The sequence below is a fragment of the Felis catus genome, chromosome A2 (genome assembly GCF_018350175.1).
Source record: "Felis catus isolate Fca126 chromosome A2, F.catus_Fca126_mat1.0, whole genome shotgun sequence".
Taxonomy (NCBI): Eukaryota; Metazoa; Chordata; class Mammalia; order Carnivora; family Felidae; genus Felis; species Felis catus.
In genome coordinates, this window is record NC_058369.1 from 61,507,046 (window position 1) to 61,531,755 (window position 24,710).

At 52.2% G+C, this 24,710-nt stretch overlaps 1 protein-coding gene across 3 annotated transcripts in view; it reads right to left on the minus strand.

Moving 5' to 3' along the window:
* Positions 1 to 24,710, minus strand: part of NUDCD3 (NudC domain containing 3) — a 62,336-nt gene that overhangs the window by 23,502 nt on the left and 14,124 nt on the right. For all 3 annotated transcript variants that reach the window (XM_023250122.2, XM_023250121.2, XM_045052086.1), the window contains exon 3: positions 222 to 354. In XM_023250122.2, coding sequence (XP_023105890.1) covers positions 222 to 354 — 133 coding nt within the window. The remainder of the gene's footprint in view (positions 1 to 221; positions 355 to 24,710) is intronic.

The window sequence follows — 24,710 nt, forward strand, 5'->3', positions numbered from 1 at the left end:
GTGGGGACGCCACGCAATGAACCATGGGAGGGGGAGGACACTGGAGCTCAACACCCAGCAGCAGGTGCACCCCAGCAGCACAGCAGGGCTGGCAGTCACGTCTGCGGCTGAAGGACAGTGGAGACCACAGGACAGGCCAGTCGGCTCCAGTGCAGCCCACACCAGACAGCCGCGGCCACAGAGAAAGCTGCGTGGAGGAGCTGGAGGGGCCCGAAGGTTACCTGCCTGCCCTTCACCACGTGCTTGGGCACCGGCACCTTGAGCTCCAGGTCAGTGTAGTCCTGCGACCAGGTGTAGTTCTCACGCACGGCGCCATTGTAGCTGTCGGGGTTTCTCTGGAACTGCTCCTGCCTCCTGGGGAAGAAGGACAGGTGAGATAGCACCACGCCCCAGCCACGCCCCACCTCCAGCTCCCAAGGGGCTCCCTCTCTGAGGCAGGGTGAGTTCCTTCCTGGTCCTCCTTCTCAGGCCTCCCAGGGAACCCAGGGACAAAGGGACATGCTGCAGAGAAGTCCACGAATGCAGCACACCGGGGACGGGGTATGTGGCCGCGGTCAACAGCACAGCCTACCCTGCCGGCCTTTGTGGACCCCAGAACGCTGTTCAGTCCCTCAAGCGAAGGGCCTCGGTAATACGGCCCCGGGGCTCCTGCTCCCCCAGAAACTGTCCAACAACTTCCACCCACAGCTTCCACGCAAACCCAAACGCGGCCCCGCTTTCTCCTGAGACCTGAGTGGTGTGCTGGAGCTGCCTGAAAAACCTGTCGGCCACACCCCACTGTCCCTGCAGGGCCAACCCAGCACGGGTGCACACAGGCCTGGCCGAGCGCCTTGGCTGACATTACAAATAAAACAGGAGAAGAAATTTGCTGTTAAACTTAACAGTGCTAACAATAGCATAAACACCACATAGAAACGTTTGGATTCTCAAGCTTACTACGTGAGTTTTAGATCTAAATTAAGGACAGAAGCCTAATTGTGGACAAGGCGACACCATTGAGTGAGGCCGTCCCAACAACAGGTGCAGTTCGCCCACCTTCTCCAGCCCTCAGGGAGCCCGGCACCCACACGTGGAGGGAGAGGCCCGAGGACGAGGCTGCACTCATGGGGAGACACAGAAGCGAGCACATGTTCATCTGTGCAGATGAAGACGCGCAGAAAAGGGTCGGAACACGAGCACCCCCGCAGCCCTCCATCTCTGGTCAGGTGGTGGTTCGCAAGTAACGTGTGTACCTCCTGTGGGTCTGCCTCGTACACCTTATATGTGAGGCTGGCATCCATCATCGGCCCAGCTCTCGCAGCTGATAACTGGCTGCTATCGGGGGTTGAAGCGTGACCCCAAAAATTCTATGGTGTCCTACCCTCCAGCCCTCAGAATGTGCCTTATTTAAAAGTTTAAATGAGGGGGCGCCTGAGCGGCTCAGCTGGTTAAGCGTCTTTACTTCAGCTCAGGTCATGATCTCACGGTTCGTGGGTTCAAGCCCCACGTCGGCTCTGTGCTAACAGGTCAGAGCCTGGCACCTGCTTCAGATTCTGTGTCTCCCTCCCTCTCTGCCCCTCCCTCTCTCATGCTCTGTGTCTTTCTCAAAAATAAATAAAACATTAAAAATAATAAAAATTAAAAACAAAGTTAAATGAAGTCACTGGGAGGCCCTGGTCCCATCTGGGTCCTTCACAAGGGGAGACCAAGACACGAAATACATGCAAAGGGATGGTGGTGTGAGGACGGCCGGGCAGCTGCAGGCCAGGGGCTAGTGGCTGTCCACATCCCCAGAAACCGACAGAGACACGGAGGACCCCACCCAGAGTCTGGAAGGGAGCTCGGGAGAGAGCCCCAGGGAGCAGGGCAGAAGAGGCGGGAAAGGTCAAGACTGGGCAGGCTTGACACGGATGCCAGGACACACAAGTCTGCAGAGGCCGCTGGGCTACATGAGGAAAGTGTGCGGCTTTGAGTATGGCGTGGGTCCATTTACTAAGAGACACTCATGGGCGTGTGGGTAAAAGCAAGCGCCAGAGTGTTAAGTCTCCGTGGTGTCTCGGGTGGGAGACGAACAGGAAGTTTGGCTTTCTTCTGTTCCTTTAACCATTAACTTCCTTGCAACACAGACATCCTATCCAGAGAAAAAAGGCTCTTCTTCAGGACTCCTGGACAGGAGGCGGCGATCCAGACTGTGTCCCCAGGACCAGGCGGCCATCGGCCTGCAACCTGACACCCAGACACCTGCACTGGGCCCGCCAGCACCCGATGCAGCTCCAGAGCCCTGGCGTGACGGCCATGCTGGAGTGTGCAGCGAGCACCCGAGGGCCTGGCCAGGATGGGGGTGGGGGGTGTCGTCCTCCCCGCACAGCCTGCCGCACGGCCTAACGGAGTGTGTGCGTTAACTATTCGAAACCATCCAAGTTATGGAAACTCAGAAATAAAATACACAAAACAGAGGCTAACATGGTCTGGCACTTGGCAGAAATCCAGAGACAAATCTCGGGACCCCTCACAGAGGAGGGACAGCCACATCCCACGACACAGGGCTGAGCCTTCAGCCACGGCCAGAGCTGCTCCTGCTCGGGGGTGCCCTGCACCCCAGAGCTGTGGGCTCACAGAGGGGCTCTGCTCACACAGCACCACAGAGCCCGGCACCCTGCTGGGTGCTTTTTTTAACACTTGGAATCCACATTCTCTTTAAATAAAGTGGATTATTTGCAGTCAACGATGTGTAAAAATAAGCCTCCTGTCATGTGCAGGTGCTCTGGGCCCCCTTGCCCCGTCATCCCTGACTGGCCGTAGCCACACCCCTGCAGCTGCAGATGTAGCTGCAGAGGGGAGGGGAAAGGAGGGGAGGGGAGGAGCGTGAGTCAGCACGCAGGCCTCCCTGCAGTGTGGGCATCCCAGGAGCCCACGGCCGGCCACGTGAAAGGAGCCGCCAGGCCGGGCTCCTGTGCCACAGCCAGCACCCCCTCCCCGGGGTGGGAGCTCTGCTCAGGTCACTCCCGCCCCTCCATACCCCTGTGCGGGCAGAAACCAATGCCCCTCCAGCAGTGGCCAGCATGACAAGTGGTAGGCGAAGGAGTCGCGGCCTCTACAGGCGCTTGAGCAGGAGCTAGCACCGTAGGGCATGGTTTCTAACTGGGGGCACGGAGGCCACCCTCAGGCCCCTTCCAAGGTTCCAGGAGTGGGGGTAGCTCCCCAGAGTGTGCCCATGGGAGGGACCAGGGCCTGTGCATGTGTGTGGCATGAGCATGTGGAGTGTGACACGTCTAAGGCAGTTTACCCTCTCCCGTGGGACACCTCCGTCCCTGCCACAACCTCCACCCCCTCAATGCTCCCACCACCTCCATCCCTCCCACGACCTCCCTCACTGACCCCAGGACCGGGGCAGGGGACACAGCAGGTGGAGGCACAGGGACTCTCCTGTGGGCTCCTGCACTCCCGAGCTGGGTGAGGGGAACCCACCCTGGAGGCCAATGCCCTGCTTCGGGAGCCTGCAAGCAGGTTCGTGGGCCCCATCTCAGCACCAAGACGTGACGGCCATGTTCCCCACACACCTTGGACAGGAAGGGTTGGACCGCACAGTCTGTGCACAGTGACCCACACAAAGGGCACCAGGCAGGCCCAGCGTGCTCACAGCCTCCTGCCACCTCTTCCAGGCTCCTTGAGCAGCAGAAGCCCACGACCTCGGGTCCCACGCTCCAGGTGCCTGACACCCCGTCCTGCCCGGGGCCACTGTCCCCCTCACACTTGGTCGCCACCCTCTTCAGCGCACTCCCACCTGGAAAGAAAGTTTGGCTCAGGACAGAGGCTTGTCACCATCCTGCCCCAACAAGGGGCCTAAAATCCATCCCGTTCTGCCAGCGTACGGCAGGCAGAGGAGCAGAGAACATTCCCACCAGAACCAAGTCCAGAATGCTAGAAACTACAACAAAGTTCCATGTTTCTTTACAAGTAAACAGCAACAGTTAAAGAGGAAAGCGGAAGAGTTCTAAATCAGAAGGCTCGGCAGACCTGCCGGAACGCTGGTCCAGAAAAACCAGCCATGAGAAGACAGAGACACTCAGGAAAACATGAACACAGACTGGGCACTGAAATTCACGACAATCACATTAAGCTTAAGTGTTTGTTTTACTGACTTATGCACGGTGAAGTTTTGTGATTTCTGGGTGTGTCCTGTCATGTCTGGGGGCAGGGAGACGAGACAGGAGTCGAGAATGCCACATAAGGAAGTGGAGGGAAGCTTCGAGGGCATGGATGGTGCCACTCTCTCCTTTCGTGGAATCTTTATAACCTAAGGGTAGGTCTGAGCACCCAGCGGGGGACCTGCTGGCCCGGGACCACCCCACACCTGTGGCGTGCCCAGGCAGGGGTCCTGCCCCCCGAATACACAAGAGAGGAGTCTCATGGCTTCCTGTGTGCTCGTGCTTACTGGCCACATGAGCTCCTTCTGAGCCACTTGCGCCGCAGCCTCTGCCGGTGCTCCCTGGCCGCAGAAGTGCTCTTCACGTGCTGGAAAAACTGTCGGTTCTGCAGCTCCCACGTGCCGCCTCCTACTTTCCTCCCGGCGTCGCACTAACCCAAGGCCCATCTCGGGACACACTTGCCGCCCCCCACCCCCCACCCGGCTTCCATCCCTGTGCCCTGAGGCCATCAGCCCACGTCCTACCTCGCTCCCCTATATTCTTGCTTCTGCTCCTGACCAGTCGTAGCAGAAGCCTGCGGGACAACAGTGTGCCGCCGTGGGGACACCCAGGGCACTGATGCCCCTGGCCTGTAGCTCCCGCTCACTCTGCCCCCAGGAGACTCTCCACCACCGCCATCAGCGTTTGATACAAAATTCTTGTCACAAAGTATATTTTGATAATCTACCTTTAACATTTTAGTTATGTAGCACAATTAAAAATACCAGATGATTCACCTGAAATACCTGAAGCCCCTCATAATACGCCCATGAATAATTTGATAGGTTTTAATGCAAACTGCTCGGAAGGTCAGCCCACAGAAACACCATCCACATTTACTATATGCTGTTTTCATTAACCGGCAGTGCAGGTTTCTTACAGCAAGACTTCCTCTTAAATCACGTCATTTAAAAAAAAAATTTTTTTAATGTTTACTTTTATTTTGCTGGAGAGAGATACAGAGCACAAGCAGGGGAGGAGCAGAGAGAGAGGGAGACACAAAATCCGAAGCAGGCTCCAGGCTCTGAGCTGTCACCACAGAGCCCGACGCGGAGCTCGAACTCATGAACCGTGAGATCATGACCTGAGCCGAAGTTGGACGCTTAACTGACCGAACCACCCAAATGTCCCTCACGTTAATTATTTTGACAAGAGAAAGAAAATTCCAAATATTTTCCAAGTACGTGAATATATAGTACATATTTTCCAACAAAAATGAGGTAACCTGCACACACATGACAAGTGGAGAAGGCTGAATTCTTAGTCTTAACTCCATTTTCTTCTCCTCATCATCCAAAATCAAACAAGTCATGACCAGCTTTTTTACTACCTCTGCTCTCAACAGACTCCCCAGCTGAGCAGTAATCCCACCCAAGAAAACTGCACCAGACCTCCAACACTCACCGACAGCAGGGACAGGAGGGCCAACGGCCCAAACATCCACCAAGGCATGCAGAGAGCCCTTGGTGGCAGGAGGCGGGGCCAGGGGTACCATGGAAACCCCAGAGTGGCTTCCCCAGGGAGCAGGGTTTACAGGGTCAGGACCCCATCCCACCCTCACTCTGCAAGACCCACTTCTTATGGGGCCACCCCTCTGCCCCCCATGGCCCGCTTCGGGTACGCCAAGGTCGGGGGGGGGCAGCAGGTATCAGTCTCATTAAACAAGAAAACGTGGCAGAAGGACACTGGGAGGCCCAGAAGCGGAGTGAAAGCAAAAACGTCAGGGTGGATGGGTGAGCCTCAGGCACACACAGCCCACCCTCTACTCATCCTGGCGCCCAGGAGGGGCAGCCCATCCCATACTGGTGAACGCTGGGACACCCAGGATGGGTGGCCCGAGCAGGTGCAGCGCACACAGGGCGGGGTGGGAAGGGAGACCAGGCCAGCTCATGGGGTCCGCGGGAGCACAGAAGGCCAGGGACACACCAGTAGGTGGTCCTGCAGCCAGCAAGTCTACGGACCTGTTTGTCATCACCTCTCATCACCACACACCCCTTCCCTACCCGTGGAAGGAGCAGTCCCACCTAGTGTGCCCGCTGCTGCAGGAATGCTCAGGTCCCCATCACACAACGCATGTGGCCCCATCCTTCTGCCTGGCCCTCACACCCGCTTCCTGCCAGCCCTGCACTGCACCTGCACATCGCAGCCCATGTGCCCCTTGGCCAGCCCCCCACCCTTCCCAAGATGCTACCAGCAGCAGCACCACAGGAGGGCTCCGGACAGGTGACATCAGCACACCAAGCCCAGGGAGCTGAGCACCTGGTATCAAGAGGGGGGACGTGCCGGCCTGATCCCACTGCCTCCGCCCTCTCCCAGCAGCCGTGTCACCCGGTCCCTGTCTGCACGGGGACCATGACCCAGGAAGAGCGATGTGAGGCGCTGCAGGAACGGACTATTAGGAAACGCGGACGCCGGGCACCCCATTCCCCGTCCGTGAACAAAGGAGCACACACAAGTGGAAGCATCCAGACAAGGACACACTGCTCACAGCAGTTCAGAAGGAAGGACAGCCGCCAGCACCGTTCTCTAACACAAATGATAAACGACAGGGTTCCTTACATGAACATCTTCTCCGCACTAACGCGTGTTCACCAACAGCGTGCTCGGTGGAGGGGAGATTCCTTCATGCAAAAGCCCCAAGAGTCCATTTTCTTGCAATAAGCCGTGGTTTTAAATTTGCCTGGATTTGCTCTCATCTCAAACACAACAGGTGTTCTCAAGACAGATGCATGAGAAATTTCATGCAGAAACCTTCCTACCTCCAAATATAGAAACAAGACCCATCCAAGAACAGGAAAGGTTTTAACTCAGGCTTTAAAATTTAAAAATTAAGTCAGGAATTCTCAGGTCAAACTCTGTTATCCCAAAGTAAAAACAAAGTTTTAGGAACTCTTTTCTGAATTGAAAAACAAACTTACAAAGCAACCAATTTACACCACAGAAGCTCCAAGGCTCCATAAGGAGCGGAAAGGTGGGGTCAGTACTGGCAGGGGCGAGGAGTGTGTCCAGGAAGAGGCGGCCGTCCCAGCCACACGACCCAGGGTTTCTTCCACATGGCACTGGAGGTACAGACGCACCCACACGTGTCTCCGTCCTCCTGTGTGCATCCGCCCGCCCGTAAGGTGACCCTGCAGCTGTGAAACGAGAGCAGCAGCTACAATCCCACTCAGAAAACACACACTGTGGGACGGAGGCATGACCACAAAGAAAAAGCCAACCCAACACAAGGACCAGCAGCTACAGTGGAGGGAATCATGCATGAGTTTCCCAGGGGAAAAAACAAAACAAAACCAGGGGCACCTGGGTGGTTCAGTCAGTTAAGCTCCAACTTCGGCTCAGGTCATGATCTCACAGTTGGTGGGTTCGAGCCCCGCATCAGGCTCTGTGCGGACAGCTCAGAGCCTGGAGCCACTTCGGGTTCTGTGTCTCCCTCTCTCTCTGCCCCTCTACCACTCACGCTCTGTCTCTCTCAGTCTTTCAATAATAAGTAAATGTTAAAAAAGAAAAAAAAAAAAAACTAAAATGACAGAATACAAAAGAAAGCAGCTGGGACACTGGAGCTGGCAATACAGTTCCTGAAAAACAGAAAAACTAAATGAAGATAAAGAAAATAAAGGGGAGGGGCACCTGGGTGGCTCAGTCGGTTAAGCTTCCGACTTCGGCTCAGGTCATGATCTCTTGGTCCGTGAGTTCGAGCCCCGCATCGGGCTCTGTGCTGACAGCTCAGAGCCTGGAGCCTGTTTCAGATTCTGTGTCTCCCTCTCTCTGACCCTCCCCCATTCATGCTTTGTCTCTCTGTCTCAAAAATAAATAAACGTTAAAAAAAATATTTAAAAAAAAAAGAAAATAAAAAAAAAAGAAAAGAAAGGGGAAAGGAAAAGCAGAAAGAATTTAAGGAGTGTCAGTGGAGACGTGGGACATGCCCCCACAGGCTGACAGGTGCCTGGGGTCTGACCCAGAGCTGCACCTACATGCTCCGGGGCCCACCGGGAGCAAGAGTCCAAGTGACAGCCAAGTCCCTGGGAGGTCACCACCACCCCGATACCCCAAAGACACAGTCACCTCACACATGCGAAGCTCCAACGGCCTGCGTGATTCCCAGGAGGCTTCCTTCATTGTGCACTGGAGCCCCACTGGGTGATGGGCAGACCGCCCACCTGTCAAACTAAAAGTCCCTTATCCCCAGATGCCCTTAATCCCACGAAATCAGTAAGGTGGTGAGATGTCAACAGCCTCCTGTCATGGTCGCTTCCGCTGAAGGTGCTGGAGGATGTTCTTGAATGAGACATGGGAAGAGCGAGGGCCCCAGCTCCCATCACACTTAACTGGAGTTTGGGCACTGTCCCCACGACTAGGGAACAGACAAGGGGCCGCTGTGACCACTTCCATCCAGTACTTTGCTGGAGGTACCGGGCAGGGTGACTGGGCAAGAAAATAAACAAGTAAAACACTTAGATTGGAAGGAAAAAGTAAAACTCTATTTGCAGATAATATGGCCTTGCATAAATACATTAAATCCTTAAAAGCCTACTAAATACTTTCAGGCACCTGGGTGGCTCAGTCGGTTAAGCATTGACTTCGGCTCTGGTCATGATCCCGCAGTTCATGAGTTCAAGCCCCACATCAGGCTCTGTGCTGACAGCTCAGAGCCTGGAGCCTGCTTCAGATTCTGTGTCTCCCTCTCTCTGCCCCTCCCCTGTTCATGCTCTTGCTCTCTCTCAAAAATAAACATTAAAAAAAATTGTTTTTAAAAGAGCCTACTACTTACAGTTGATGAGTTAAGCAAAGTTACAGCTTACAAAACCAATATGTAAAAATTAATTGCATTTCTATACAGTAGCAATGAACAATCTAAGAAGAAAACAATTCCAGGGGCACCTGAATGGCTCAGTTGGTTGAGCGTCCAATTCCTAATCTCAAGGTCATGAGTTCAAGCCCCAAGTCAGGTACAGAGATTACTTAAATAAATAAAATTTAGAAAAAGAATAAAATGCTTAGGAATAAATTTAACAGCAAAAACACCTCACAAAAAAATTAACCTCCAAAAACAGCAAAACATGGTGAAAAGAAATGAAGATAAACTGAACTAAAACAGAAAGGCCTCATAAGTTCATGGACTAGAAAATTTAAATACTGGTAAGCGGTAACTCCCCGAACTCATCTACAGCCAGTGCATAAATGAGTACCTGTCAATACCCCCCAACAGGCTTCTGTGCAGAAACTGACAAGCTGACCCTAAAATCTATATGGAAATGCAAGGGCAGAATAGCCAAAACAATCCTAAAAAAGGAAAACCAACAGCAAGACTCACACTTCCTAACCTCAAAGCTTATAGCAAGCCTCGACAGCCACGACAGCGTGGTACCCGCATGAGGACAGACATGATGGAGAGGCAACAGAATAGAACTGAAGACCCAAACACGCACTCTCAAGTTCACGGCCAACTGCTTCTCAACAGGGAAACCAAGTCCGTTTGTGATGCTGGGACAAGTGGATACCCACATGCAGAACACTGAGGTTGAACCACAACCTCAGACACACAGAAACGAACTCAGAAGGGTCAGAGATTGCAAGAGCTAAAACTATAAAACTCTTAGAAGAAAATACAAAAGTAAATCACTGTGATCTTGGGGTAGGCAATGGTTTCTTAAATACGATACCACAAGCATACGCAACTAAGGAAAAACTAGATAAATCAGACCTCATCAAAATTAAAAACTTCTGTGCATCAAAGATCGTTGTCAAGAAAGAGAAATGGGAACCCACAGAATGGGAGAAAATACTGACAAATCATTTATCTGAGAGGGGCCTAGTGTCCGGTATATATAAAGAACTCTTCCATCTAGCAGTAAAATGATAACCCAATTAAAAATGAGTGAATGGCCTGAACAGGCATTTCTCCAAAGATGATACGAGTCAATAAGCACATGCAAAACATGTGCAACATTTTTAGTCACTGGAAAATGCAAATCTAAACCATCAAGACAAAAAAGATAATCACAAGCATCGGCAAGGCTGCAGAGAAATGGGAACCCCCTCACGGTACTGGTATGCAAGGCTGGAGCGGCTGTGGAAAACTCTGATGGTTCCTCAAAAGGTCAAACGCAGAGCTACTGTATGATTCTGCAATCCACCCCCAGGTATATGCTGAAGAGAAACAAAAGCGTGCGTCCACACAGAAACATGTACACAGATATTCACAGCACCACTATTCATAACAGACAACCCAAGTGTCCGTTAACTGATGACCTAGTAAACAAAGTGTGGTCCATCCGTACAATGAGGTTTTGACCAACAAAAGGAATGAGGCCCTGATACTTGCTACAAATACGGATGAACCTGGAAAACACTATATTGAGTGAAAGAAGCCAGACAACAAGGCCACAGACTGCTTGATTCCAAGTACACAAAATGCCAGAACTGACAAAACTATGGAGACAGAAAGTAAGCTGGTGGTTGCCTAGGGACGGGAGGTTAGGGAGGAAATGGGGAGGGGAGTTCTTTTTGGGGTAAGAACGATGGCTGGAATGAGGCCGTGTGATGGCTGGGCAGCCTTACAGATACACTAAACACTGAACTGTACCTGACAGTAAGTACTTTTACAGTATGTGGATGATTATGTCCCCATTTCTAAAACCTGTGTGAGGATATTCTCTGTGGTGTGTAACATTAGCTACAGAATTAGGAGAATTTATTTTTATGCATACGTACTTACAACTCTCCTGTTACAACAGCCAAGTAGTTTTTAATATTAAAATGATCTAGGGCACCTGGGTGGCTCATTGGTTAAGCGTCCGACTTCAGCTCAGGTCATGATCTCACAGTTTGTGGCTTCAAGCCTCACGTTGGGCTCTGTGCTGACAGCTCGGAGCCTGAAGCCTGTTTCAGATTATGTGTCTCCCTCTCTCTCTGCCCCTACCCACTCACGCTCTCTCTCTCTCTCTCAAAAATAAACATTAAATTTTTTTTTTGATTTTATATATAAATTATTTTATAATTTTTAATATATAGCAAATATAATTTTTTAATTGGACATCTAACAAGATACTAATAGTGATGAAACCAGAGAAATTTTCTGTTTTCCAAATTTTCTAAAACCTGCTTTTATTATTACTTTTATAATTAACCACTTTCCTAACAAGCTGTAACACATAGTGGGAAAGATACCATTCCTAAACTCAGCACAAACAATAAATATCTGGGTATTAACTGAACTCAGGACACACGAAATCTGTACCTAATTCTGCATGGCAACTGTCAGTAACTGAATATAAGGGGAAAGGAGGGAAATGGGAGCCACAAACAATGCAACGATACACCAGCTTTCAGTAGCAGAGTTAATAAGACTAAGCCAGTGACAGTCTTCAGGTTAACATGCAGTTTCACTGGGATACCAACTGAAGAGCTCAAGGTTATAAAACAGAAGTTGGTCACAGTGGTGTTAATCTTAAAGGAATCAAACAATATTAGAGAACAGTCTGGAGTCCTTCTGTAGATGACAGAAGGGTACATCCACCCCACAACGTGAAGGGAGGCAGAAATTGCTACATTGTAGCACAAAGGAAATCACCCAAGACGACACTGTTTGGGAAAATCCTCCCCAGGATGCAGTGGACCAACTGGAAAAAGGAAAGTGGTGCGTAAGAAGACACGCTAAGTTTTATTTGTAAAACTGGCCCGAAGGGCAGCAGCCAGATTCCAGGCCCTGGAGTAATGAACAGAAGCAAACATTGAGGGCAAGTCACTGTGCAGGACATGTCAGCTCTCTTCCAACGGACGCAGGACAAAGTGTAAGGAGCCACCACAAGTGCATGGGTGGCGTCTCAAGCCACGTGCTGTCCACCCCCCCCCCCCGGCCCGCCCACAGCCCGTCTGCAGAGAGCAGACCACGACCACAGGCCCTTTTCAAGAACTGGCAGGGGGCACCTGGGTGGCGCAGTCGGTTAGGCGTCCGACTTCAGCCAGGTCACGATCTCGCGGTCCGTGAGTTCGAGCCCCGCGTCGGGCTCTGGGCTGATGGCTCGGAGCCTGGAGCCTGTTTCCGATTCTGTGTCTCCCTCTCTCTCTGCCCCTCCCCCGTTCATGCTCTGTCTCTCTCTGTCCCAAAAATAAAAATAAAAACGTTGAAAAAAAAATTTAAAAAAAAAAAAAAAAAGAACTGGCAGTGCGGGTGATACCACTACCACCTAAGCCACATTGCCCAAGACAAAAGCCTGCCATCAGAAGAAAACACTTCTGAGCACTGTGGCCTGGTGACTCCTGTCCCGCACCAAGGACACGGGAGAAGAGACTAGAAGTGCACTGAGAAAATAAAGGCGAGACAGAGCCGATGCTCCAACTTTGGGGGGAAAAGGCCTGGGTACAAGAGAACCACAGCTCGCGACACCACACAGAGCACAGCACGCTCCGGGGGAGGTCACCGCTGCTCAGGCATGGCCACCACACCTCCCATGAAGCCCAGGGGGAGGGCCTCCCGTTTGCTCTGTTGGAAGAGCGCGGTCTCCTCTGAGCCCGTGTGAAGTGCGCCGTCACTCTTTCCCTTGGCTGCACCTGCTCCTTCTGGACCCCCACCCACCCACCCCACGTGGCTCCCCAGGGCCTCCCCAGCCCACCTTCAGTGGAAGGAAGTGGGAAGGAAGAGTGTTGGATGGCCCGCGGTCCAGACTGAGGCTGTCTGTCTGTGCCACCTCGAGGTGAGCCCTTCCTACATCTCCCGCTACCCCCCTGCCCCCGGTGCCCGGAACGGAAGGACACAGGGAAGCCCGGGAACCAAGCCCAGACAGAGGGATGTGGCAGTTGCTGGGGGCCAGGAGGAAGCTGCCCAGCGGTGCGATGAGCAGGTGACGATGGGGCTTCCACAGCAACAGCCTGGTGCTCAGACCCAACCACCAAGCAGGTGGTGTCCCAGGGAGTTACTCGGCACCGTGGACCAAGAATACGAGCAGCGTGGGGGCAAAGGCAGAGTTCTCCCACAGCCCTGAGCCACGGGTCTGCATGGACACGCATGGACACACAGGGGAGAGGGACACACAGAGACACGTGTCTTACCTCTGCCTCCTTGAGGACGTATAAAGTGACTTCATCAAACAGCCAGACCCATTCTGCTTACAAACACCACATTCCGTGAACTGCTGTGAAATTTCGCACGAAAAGCTTACCATCCAGGCTCTGGAATGCGTCCTCAGCACCCTCAGCATGCCCGCTATGGAAGTGCCTGCACGCTGTGTCTCGGGGGACATTTCTAAGTAGGAATTCACCAGTGGACCTACCGCCTTCACTCCCCATGGAGCACAGGACCCTGAAGCAGGTTGCTCCCCACGCGCGTCCCAGCCGACGGGCGCTGCCAAGTGCCAGGGGCCTGGAGGGAGCAGGCGATTCCAGGGCCCCGGGCGCTGTCCTCCGCCCCACACCCCCCACGCACACCCCAGACACCAGTAGGCAGAAGCCTGTGTACAGATAATCTCAGCGTAGACAGAAACTCTAACATTTATCACGCAGCTCACCACAGTGTGACTTTTACAGGCACACATCTGCATGCAAATGTGTTCAATTCTGGGCTCTGCGAAAAGTCTCCCGCCCTCCAGAAACTCACACAGGTGTAGCACTGCTCTGGTGACTGCGCAGGGGCCCGACCTCAAGGTGGGAAGGGCAGTGCTGCAAACTATTCCTTATAAAAAAGGAGCACTGGGCAGGCAGGCCTAAGAGGGTAGTTTACAAGGAAACCTTGTGTTCACATCCTAAACAGACACTAAGCCGCCTGCAGGAGAACCACCCCTGGAGATAAACACACAGGTGTCCACGGCAAAACAAGACCTAAGGAAGGACGCTGCCGTGGGGTCTACACCACCAGCTCTTCCCTGCGGACAGAGCCACCTGCCAGCCGGCCCTCCGAGCGCACAGGAGCAGTGTCCGCAGGGCTCAGAAGATGCAGCGGCTCAGGGAAGGACGGGTACCATTCACACTGCTTCACGGCCTCTGGGCTGAAGACCTCGGACCAGCCGGCAGGACCCTCCACTCATGCAGCAGAGACGTGCACTGGTACAAGGGCTGGTCCGTGGGCAGCCCGACCCAGATGGACAGGGAAGCGCGGTGGCCCGGCCAGCCTCAGGGAGGTCCACACGATTCCTAACAAGTGTGCCAGGCCAACAGCAACATGGGGCTCACACACACACGCACACAAGCACACAGACACACACACACAGAGACACAGACACACAGCACACACACAGCACACACACACAGATGCACATACAAAGAGACACACACAGCACACAGACACGCAGATATGCACACAGCACACACACAGAGAACCACACAGCACACAGACACGCACAGATACACACACAGCACACAGACACAGAGACACACAAAACACAGCACACACACAGCGCAGACACAGCACACACACACAGCACACACAGCACACAGACACACAGTGCACGTGCACACACACACACACACACACAGCACGTACACACACAAACAGCACACACAGCACACAGATCACAGGCACACACACACACACACACACACAGAGCACACGGATTGCAGGCATGAACAGAAAAGTGACACCACACCAGGTCACTTTCACAGAATCATAAAATAAAGCACAAAATGGAAAAATGGGTGAAATCCTTCATAACCTCAGTGTAGGGAAACCTTTCTAACTCAAAACCCAGACACAAAAGAAAATAAAGGTAGGATGAATTTTATAGCATTTTAAATGTTAAACACCTTTACTTGGAGAAAAAACTATCACAAGCAGTATCAGACAAATAAAAACAGACAAATTAGGGGCACCTGGGTGGCTCAGTTAAGTGTCTGACTTCGGCTCAGGTCACGATCTCATAGTTTGTGAGTTCGAGCCCTGTGTCGGACTCTGTGCTGACAACTCGGAGCCTGGAACCTACTTCAGATTCTGTGTCTCCTGCTCTCTCTGCTCCTCACATGCTCATGTCTCTCTCTCTCTCTCATGCTCTGTCTCTCTCTCTCTCTCTCTCAAAAATAAATAAATGAATAAATGAATAGTTTAAAATTTTTAAATAGGGGCGCCTGGGTGGCTCAGTCGGTTGAGCGTCTGACTTCAGCTCAGGTCATGATCTCACACTCCATGAGTTCGAGCCCCGTGTCGGGCTCTGTGCTGACAGCTCGGAGCCTGAAGCCTGCTTCAGATTCTGTGTCTCCCTCTCTTTCTCTGCCTCTCCCCTGCTCATGCTCTGTCTCTGTCTCAAAAATAAATAAAAACATTTAAAAAAAATTTTAAATAAAAACAGACAAACTGGAGAAAAATACATCACAGATGAAGATCGAATTTCCCCAGTATGTACGGAGAGCTCTTAAAAACCGAAGTACAAGATAAGAAGGTCCCACAGAAAATGGACGGAAGACATAAGGAGCACTCTCAGAAAGAGATACCAGGGCCCTTCGATGCACAGAAACACAACACCTCATGCACGAGAGAACTAAACACTCGAACCTCACGCGCCCCTCTCGGGCCAGTACAACTTGGACAGTGTAGCGCGCTCCCCTGGCAGCGTGGTCCCCTGGTGGGGACAGACTGCCACACACGCGTGTGCACAGCCGTCCACACAGGGGGCTGGGGGGCCCATCTACCAGAACAGGGTGCACAAATGTAGCACCTGGGGGGCAGTGGGAAAAATGGGGGGCCTGGGGAAGCTTCCAGTCATTTCTCATTGAGGAACACCTTGTTCCAGGTGGTCATCTGGGGCAGTGCTTGGCCTGTACAAATGCCATCGGCCGGGACTTCACAACCACACCCGCAGATGCGTGTGGCGCAGCAGGCTGGCTCAGGGGGCCTGTCTCCCTGGACCCCTCCCAGGTAGCTCACAGTTAGTCAGGAGACACCCAACAGACACGGGGCTCAACCCCATTGTCACAGCTGCAAGACACTGAGGACAGTCCCCACGACGCAGAGTGTGGCGGAGAGCGGACACACGGCTCACTTAGGGAAGGGCTGCCGCGGGGACCCTGACAAGTGGATGGGCAGAGGCAGCGTCAGGGTCCCCCTCCTCTAGGGAGGAAAGAGCCAGCACAGGCCAGGCAGGGTGATTACTCTCGGTGCCTGACAACCTGAGAACATGGCCTGGACCCTGGGCTGCAGGCCTCACGCCTCAAGCTTAAGTGACACTCACGCACAAGAATGTGCACAGCCCATGTGCAAGAGGACAATGGAACGAGAGCAAGGGCACGGGAGAGGCTGCCTTGGAGGAGAGGAAGGAGCCCCCACTGCACAAGGCAGGTCCAGGGAAGTCCCCACAGAGACTGCCCAACAGAGGAGGGACAGCAGGGGACACTGCCCAGGAAGGCCTGAGCTCAGAGAGTGGAGAGGGTGTGCAAAGAAGGCAGAGTGTGAGGGGCGGAGCAGGCAGGAAACCTAAGAGGTGAGGGCCTGCCGGGTTCACAGACATGTTTGCACATGTGCACACGTGTGTATGGGGCAGCCAGTTTATACACTCAAGGGAACGAGCAGGTGACAGTGGGGGAAAGGCTCCAAGCCCAGCTCCGGAGCAGGGGGCATGAGGCCCAGCTGGGAGGACAGATGCCTGGTGTCGGGGGCTCCGCTGACACAGAACCACAGCCGGCACAGATCCCCCCCCACCCCAGGTCACCCCAGAGACACGAGACAGCACCGCCACAGAAAGGAGACAGCATTCACAACACTCCCGGGAACCTGGAATGCATGGCCATGATTCCCTGAACCCTGAGAAGAGCCGGCTTCCCAGAAAGGAGAGGGCACGGGATCCCACAGGGAGCAGTGACGCCCAGGACACCGCAGCAGGCAGACCACATGCGCCAAGTGACACCGGGGAGGGACACAGACTCAAAAGCATCCACGGCCGTCTTAGAACCACCATGCTCTCTTAAGTCCACACCTTCACGGGTGGGAGCACCGTGACCACAAGTGCATCTACAGTTGCACAGGAGCGGCTTCATCACCTGTGTCAAGGAAAGATCATGACAAATTGCAAAGAAATCTACTTTCTAGACGAAATCTACTTTAGGCTTCTCCAGACAAGTGCCCCTCAAGGGGACAGCAGGCTAAATGGGAAAGAAAAGGCCCCGTGGTCCAGCTGATGTGGGAACGCATCACTCTATCCCAGGACCCCCGGGGTAAGGGTGCAGACAGATAACTCACATCTACACCAGAGAGCTTTAACTCCTGAGTGTCTGCAGGACAGAGGGGCCGACATTCAGTGGGGGCCCAGCCGGGCACGACCCCAGCAACCAGAGAACACATAATGGTCATTACCAGTGTCAGAGGCGCTTTTAATCCTTTTGTCTTGTTTAAATACGTATCTCCGAGTTTCCCCCAATGAGTATGGGTCACTTCTGGAGACCTTGTGGTCATCTGTATAGTCCCCACCCTGCCAGAATTCCAGAAGAAGGCCAGATCGTGGAGCACAGCCCAGCAGAGTGCACTGGGCACCCACCCTGGAGGACACGCAGCATCGAGGTCGATGGGGATGCTCGTGCAAGACGTACCATGGGCAGCAGGGATGCAGATGGCACGGGGGGAGGCCCCGTGTGGGCAGGGGTGTAAGAACCACACCTGCTCACTCAGGCGTGGAGCCCAAAGCTGGTCCAGAATGCAGAACCCGTGGCGAGCAGGGGAGGCATCGGCATCCTGTGCCCTCACGCATCTCCCAAAAGGCCTCTCCATGGAGAGACGGAGGCAGGGGTCCCAGTGAAGCAGACAGAGCCCCACTGCACCCCCTCTTCCACCACCATGGCCCCTTCAAGTATCTGCAGGCAGCATTTCCAAATTGCCAACAAAAACCTACGTTTCAGGAAAAAGGAAGCTCCAAGGCTGGAGAGCTACCATGGAAACAGATCTAAATAAGGGCTACAGCAGCAAAACCCCAGGCGCTCAAGCAGAGATCCAGAGCGGGGACACGATGCCGGCACAGACAGGCCCGCAGCCGGGACAGGCTGCCAGGCCCGCAGAGTCTCGTCCCAGGACCACGCTCGGCGGAGCCCTTCCCCATGGCCCTGTCATCCCACAGAGGACCCTGTCACCAGAGAGGGCCGTGCTGACCCGCCAGAGAGGGGACCGCACCACATCTGTGGGCCCTCGTGGGGGGTGACTGCTCCCTTTCTTCCTGACTCTGACGCAGGCTCTGCTGCTTTTGTTGTTCCGAGAGCCTGGGACCTGTTTTCCTCGGGGGTCCTCCTGTTTAGGGCGCAGGGTGGGCAGTCACCCGGGAGCAGGTCAGGAAGTCCGTCATTGCCACGCCCACCCTGTGCAGTACCCACTGTGCCAGGGCGCAGGCACTGGGTCACGGCCACAAGAGGAAACGAGGACCCGAAGTCTGCTCTCCTGGGAGAGGGCACAAGCATCAGAAATGACATCCTCCTCCCGTGTTCTGTTTCCCGGGGGCCTCCTGGAAAACGCTCAAGTGTTTCTAGGTCACAGCTAGTCCCACCGCCCACTTACTGCAGAGCGCTGGAGCAGACAAAGCTCTCAGGGAGTCTGCACAGGGACGCTGGGGGGGGGGGGGGGGGGGCGTGGTGTGGACAGAGGGATGGCCCGGGCAGGGCACTGGGACCAGTTGGGGGAGCAACCCAGACCTGTCCCCTGTCCCCCACCCTACAGGTGCCAGGAAGGGAGCATGACACCCCCCCCCCTTGAAGATGCTATGCAAGCACATGGGGACTTGGGGCCACTGCCGTGGACACCTGAGGGCACTGGCTGCCTTCCTTCCAACGTCCCCTCGCCAACCCCCAGGCTGCACCTGCTGTCAGCCACACCACACCCCTGCAGCCCCTCGCTGACCCCCCCCCCAGGTTCCGCCCACTGTCAGCCACACCACACCCCTGCAGGGAAGCAGCTCCTTCCCACCCTGCAACACGACGGTGCCGCCCAAGGAAAACAGCACCACTCATACAATCAGGGACCATGACACGCCACCCATCTCCACCGCCTCCAGTCAGCAGACCCCCTGGGCTGGCGCTCCTGAAGAGAGACGAAGGGACCCAAACGCTCAGTGCACAAGCACCACTGAGAGAGAGCGGCGGGCCCAGCCAGGTTCCCACGCCCAAGCACTGCCTCACACGCCCCTCGGGTGAGCCAGGAAGCCAACGGCTTCCCCCCAGTGCATGCAGGGAAACAGTGGCCCAGAGGCCAGCGGCTGAGCAACATGGGACTGGCATGTGAATGCATTTTCCTCCAGCCCGCACCATACAATTTACAAAAGGGAACATGGGCTGTGATCGGGAAGTGAAAAGCTGAGGACGGTTTCAGCGGGTGACAAAATCCAGACCAGGTAACGGGCATGAACAGGCCTGGCTCCAGCTCCCGGTTCTGGAACCATGCAGGAGGATCTGCACACCGCATGACGTGACAACACGGACACATGCTCAGAAACTGTGAAAACGTGTCAACAGGACAAGTCCACAGGATGGGGCACCCTGAGCAAAAGAACCAGAGGCGGACACCAGTGAAGACGCGTCCACACAAGCACATGGGCAGCTGAGAGAGCAGGGAGGGGGGAGAAGCTGTTCCACAGGACAGCCCCATGGGCACCTGCACAAGCCAGTCTGGGACCTCAGCAGTAGCTGCTCCAGACGCCAGGGGAGTGAGGACCAGGGTGGCAGCCGGGCGGGGACCAGGGGCAATGTGGGAAGGCGGCCTTCAGATGAGCCCTGGGCAGACCCCACTCACAGAAGACACTGGCATCTGGGGATGTGGGAACTCTCTGTAAGATCTTTGTAACAGGTTTCTCAGCAAATCTGAATAATCTAAAAATACAAAGTGTTTTCAGAGACCTCGAAACAAGCAGCAGGAGAGCACCCGCTGGCCTTGCTCCGCCGCCCCAGACCCAGGCCTCCAGGCCTGGCTCACAGCACGGCCATCCGACAGGGCCTCCTCCGTGGGTCCTTGCGGCAAGGGGCGCGACCAGGCCGCCACACACCCTCTGTCAGCAACCCCTGGACGCTCCAACTCTGCCTGCCACCCACTGTGGGCTTCCAAGAGGACGCCACTTCCAGGAGGACGCGTGCAGGCCAGATCGCTCCTGCTCCCAAGGGAAGGCTCACAAGCCTGAGGCCTGTGCAGACGGGCCCCCTGGCGCACCGTCCAGGGCGCTGGCCTGCTGCGGCTCATGCCAACAGGGAGGCTCTCCGGGAAATGCCACAGAGGCTTCCGGGCCCAGCAGGGGGGCTGAAGAACACAGAGTTGCCATAAAAGACGACAGGAGAAAGAGAGCAGGCGTAAGGCAAGCGCCATTACTCTGAAAACTCGAGGGAAGCCGAGCGTTACTAGGTCATGGCATCCATCAGATGTGCTCAAGCTCAAAGGTTTATCATGTTCTAACGTGACTTTAAACCGGAATCATTCATTCGCTCAACTGGTATGAGTGCCAACTATGTGCCAGGTATGCTCCAGGCGACAGGACACAGAGTGGACAAGACCCACAGAGCCAACAGCAGTACCCTGATTCCAAAACCAGAGGAGACCCCACTAAAAAAGAGCGCTACAGACCGTTATCACTGACAAAGACAGATGCAAAAATTCCCAATAAAATACTAGCAGATGATATCCAACAGTACGTTAAAAAAAATCATTCACCACCATCACATGGGATTTATTCCCAGGATTCAAGGGTGGTTCACTGTTCACAAATCACATCCTAAGAGCAAGGACAAAAACCATATTATTATTTCAATGAATGCAGAAAAAGCCTTTGACCAAGTACAACATCCGTTCGTTGATAAAAACCCTCAACAAAGTAGATTTAGAGGGAACATAACTCAACATGATAAGGGCCATCGTAGGAAAAACCCTCAGATAATATCATACTCAGTAGGGAAAAACTGAGAGCTTTTCCCCTAAGTTCAGGAACATGACAGGGATGTCCATGGTCACCACTTCTATTCAACATAGTACTGGAAGTCCTAGCCTCAGCAATCTGACAACACAAAGAAATAAAAGACATCCAATGCAGCGAGGAGAAGTCAAACTTCTTTTTGTAGGTGATATGGTACTCTATATAGAAAACCCGCAAGACTCGACCAAAAAAACCACTAGAACTGACACATCCAGTAAAATCTCAGAATACAGAATCAACGTACAAAAATCGGTTGCATTTCTATACACTAATAATGAAGCAGCAGAAAGAAAAATTAAGGAAACAATCCCATTTACAATTGCACTGAAAATAATAAAATATCTAGGAATAAACCTAACCAAAGAAGTGAAAGACCTGTACTCTGAAAACCATGAAACACTGATGGAAGAAACTGAAGACAATACTAACACACGGAAAGACATTCCATGCTCCTGGATTAGAAGAACAAACACTGTTAAAATGTCCATACTACCCAAAGCAATCTACACGCTTAATGCGATCCCCATCAAAATACCAACAGTGTTTTTCACAGAGCTAGAACAAAACAATCCTAAAACTTGTGTGGAACCACAAAAGACCCCAAAGAGCCAAAGCAATCCTGAAAAAGAAAAACAAAACTGGAGGCAACACAATTCCAGACTTCCAAATTATATTACAAAGCCGTAGTCAGGACAGTGTGGTAGTGGCACAAAAACAGACACACAGAGCAGTGGAACAAAACAGAAAACCAGAAATAAATCCACAATTATACAGTCAATTAATCTTCAACAAAGTGGTAAACTATATATAATTGGAAAAAGTCTCTTCAACAAATGGTGCTGGGAGAACTGCACAGCACCATGCCGAAGAATGAACCAGGACCACTTTCTTACACCATACACAAAAATAAATTCAAAACGATGGAAGATCTAAATGTGAGATAGAAACCATCAAAAGTCTGAAGGAGGGGGGAGCGTAGGTGGCTCAGTTGCTTAAGCATCTGACTCCATTTCAGCTCAGGTCATGATCCCACAGTTTCTGAGTTCAAGGCCTGCATCGAGCTCTCTGCTATCAGCGTGGAGCCTGCTTGGGATTCTCTCTCTGCCCCTTTCCTGCTCACATTTTCTTTCTGTGTCTCAAAATAAATAAATAAACTTAAAAAAAAAAAAAATCCCAGAGAAGAGCACAGGTAGTAATTTCTCCAACATCAGCCATAGCAACATTTTTTTAGATATGTCCCCTGAGCCATGGGAAATAAAAGCAAAAATGAACTATTGGGACTTCATCAAAATTAAAAGTTTCTGCACAGCAAAGGAATCAATTAAATCTAAAAGAAAACATATAAAATGGGAAGAGATATTTGCAAATAACATCTCAGATAAAGGATTAGTGTCCAAGATATATAAAGAACTTATACAAACCAACACCTCAAAATCAAACAATCTAATTAAAAATAGGCAGAAGACATGAACAGATATTTATTTCCCCAAAGATGACCTCCAGATGGCCAACAGACACATGAAAAGATGCTCAACATCACTCATCATCAAGGAAATACAAATCAAAACCATGATGAGATCCCATGTCACACCTGTCATAATGGCTAGTATCAAAAAGACAAAAAAACATGGTGAGGATGTGCAGGAAAAGGAACCCTCGAGCACTGTTGGTGGGAAGGCAAACTGGTGAGGCCACTCTGGAAGAGAGTATAGAGGTTCCTCAACAAATTAAAAATAGAAATGTGAACCAGTAATTCCACTACTGGGAATTTACCCAAAGACTATGAAAACACTAATTTGAAAAGATATATGCACTCCTGTGTTTACTGCAGCATATTTACAATAACCAAATTATGTGAATAAGCCAAGTATCTATCGATGGATGAACGGATAAAGATGAGATATATATACATGATGGAATATTATTCGGCCATAAAAAAGAATGAAATCTTAACCACTTGCAACAACAGGGATGGATCTAGAGAATATAATGCGAAGCAAAATAAGTCAGAGAAAAACGAATACCATGATTTAACTCATATGTGGAATTTAAGAAATGAAACAAGCAAAAGAAACAGAGAGACAAACTGAGAAACAGACTCTTAACTACAGAGAACATACTGCTGGCCACCAGAGGGGAAGTCAATGGGGCAGAGGGGAAACTGCTGATGGAGACTAAGGAGGGCACTGATAATGATGAGCACTGATGATATGTGGAACTGCTGAATCGCTATACCAGGCCAGGCTGCCCCTACACGGCTTTCAGCCCCTCAGACCCAAGGCAGCCCTGGCCCAACCTGAGGCCCCCAGCACCAGCCCCTCTTTTGCTCTTCCCTCAGCAACCATCAGCCCCATCCTTCCAGGTGCGCTGGGCAAATTTCAAGGGCGAGAAAAAATGCAGGAGCATTTAAAATTCTAAATGTTAAAAATGTATATAACTTATTACTAAATACAGTTGTTATTAAGAAATAGATACTAACTATTCTGTATTCCTGAACCATGCAGAGGTTAAGGGCGCCAACTGCTCCCTGCAGTGGAAAATCCACCTCTGACTTTTGCCTCTCTAAAACCTTACCTAGTAACAGCCTACCACTGCCTGGAAGCCTTGGTGATAACAGTCAGTTAACACATACTTCGCATGTTCCCTGTGTCATATGCTGTATTTTTACAATGACGTCAGCCAGAGAAGACAAAGTCTTACTACACTGACGTTCTACAGGGGAACATAAAACAGGACGAGTAATGAAGACATAGCCTGTTCTCAAACAAAAAGACTCAATAATGTAAAAATGTCGATTACCTCTAATGTAAAACATAAATTTAATGTATTTCAATGAAGATTTCAACAGAATTTTACATGGAAAATTTTTCCAGAAAAGCTGGGGGGTCGGTGGGCAGGGGACAGGGAGATAAACCACTAAGTCCACCACATGCGAAAACGTGTTATAATAAAGTGCTGGTAAACAAAATAGCCTAGTCCTGGCAAACAAATAAAACAAAGCGTTTAATACCTGTGAGTAAACAGAACAGAAAAGGAAAAAAAACACAGCGACATACACAAAGCCAATCAGAACCCAACATATGTCAGATAAAACAACGCAACAAAGCGAGAGTGGCCAAGCGGCGGGCCAGGGCCTCGGTGGGCATCCAGGGTGGGTCAGGTGCCACCGAGAGCCTGGCAGTGGGAAAACTGGTACTCTCTCTGGGGCCAATACGGCAATACCTGTCACAGTTACACACACTGCACCCTCTGACCCAGTAACTCCTGTCCCGGGAATTCATCCAACAGATATTCATACACATTTTCCAAGAAACACGTGCAGCGTATTTATTGCAGCATCATCGGTGACGGCAGCAGACCAGAAACCACCTAATTACACTCCCCACGGGGGCCCTGGTTAGTGACGCTACACCCACCAGGTAGAATACTTGAAGGCAGTCAGGAGAAAACCTGGCAACAGAGTCACCTGGAAAGCTCCTGAAAATCGCAACACATGCTTCCCCCCCACCTTTCCCACCAAGGGCAATTCAATCAGATCAGTAGGGGTGGGTCCAGGAGTCAGCTTTTAAAGCCCCAAATACAAGTGATTTCAAGGACAAGCTGGGGAGCGGGGAGGGCTACGCGACAGCAGGGCTGTGGGCTGTGTAGTGGAACACTGCCCTCCCTGCCAAAGGCAAACCCAGGTTCTGCTCATCTC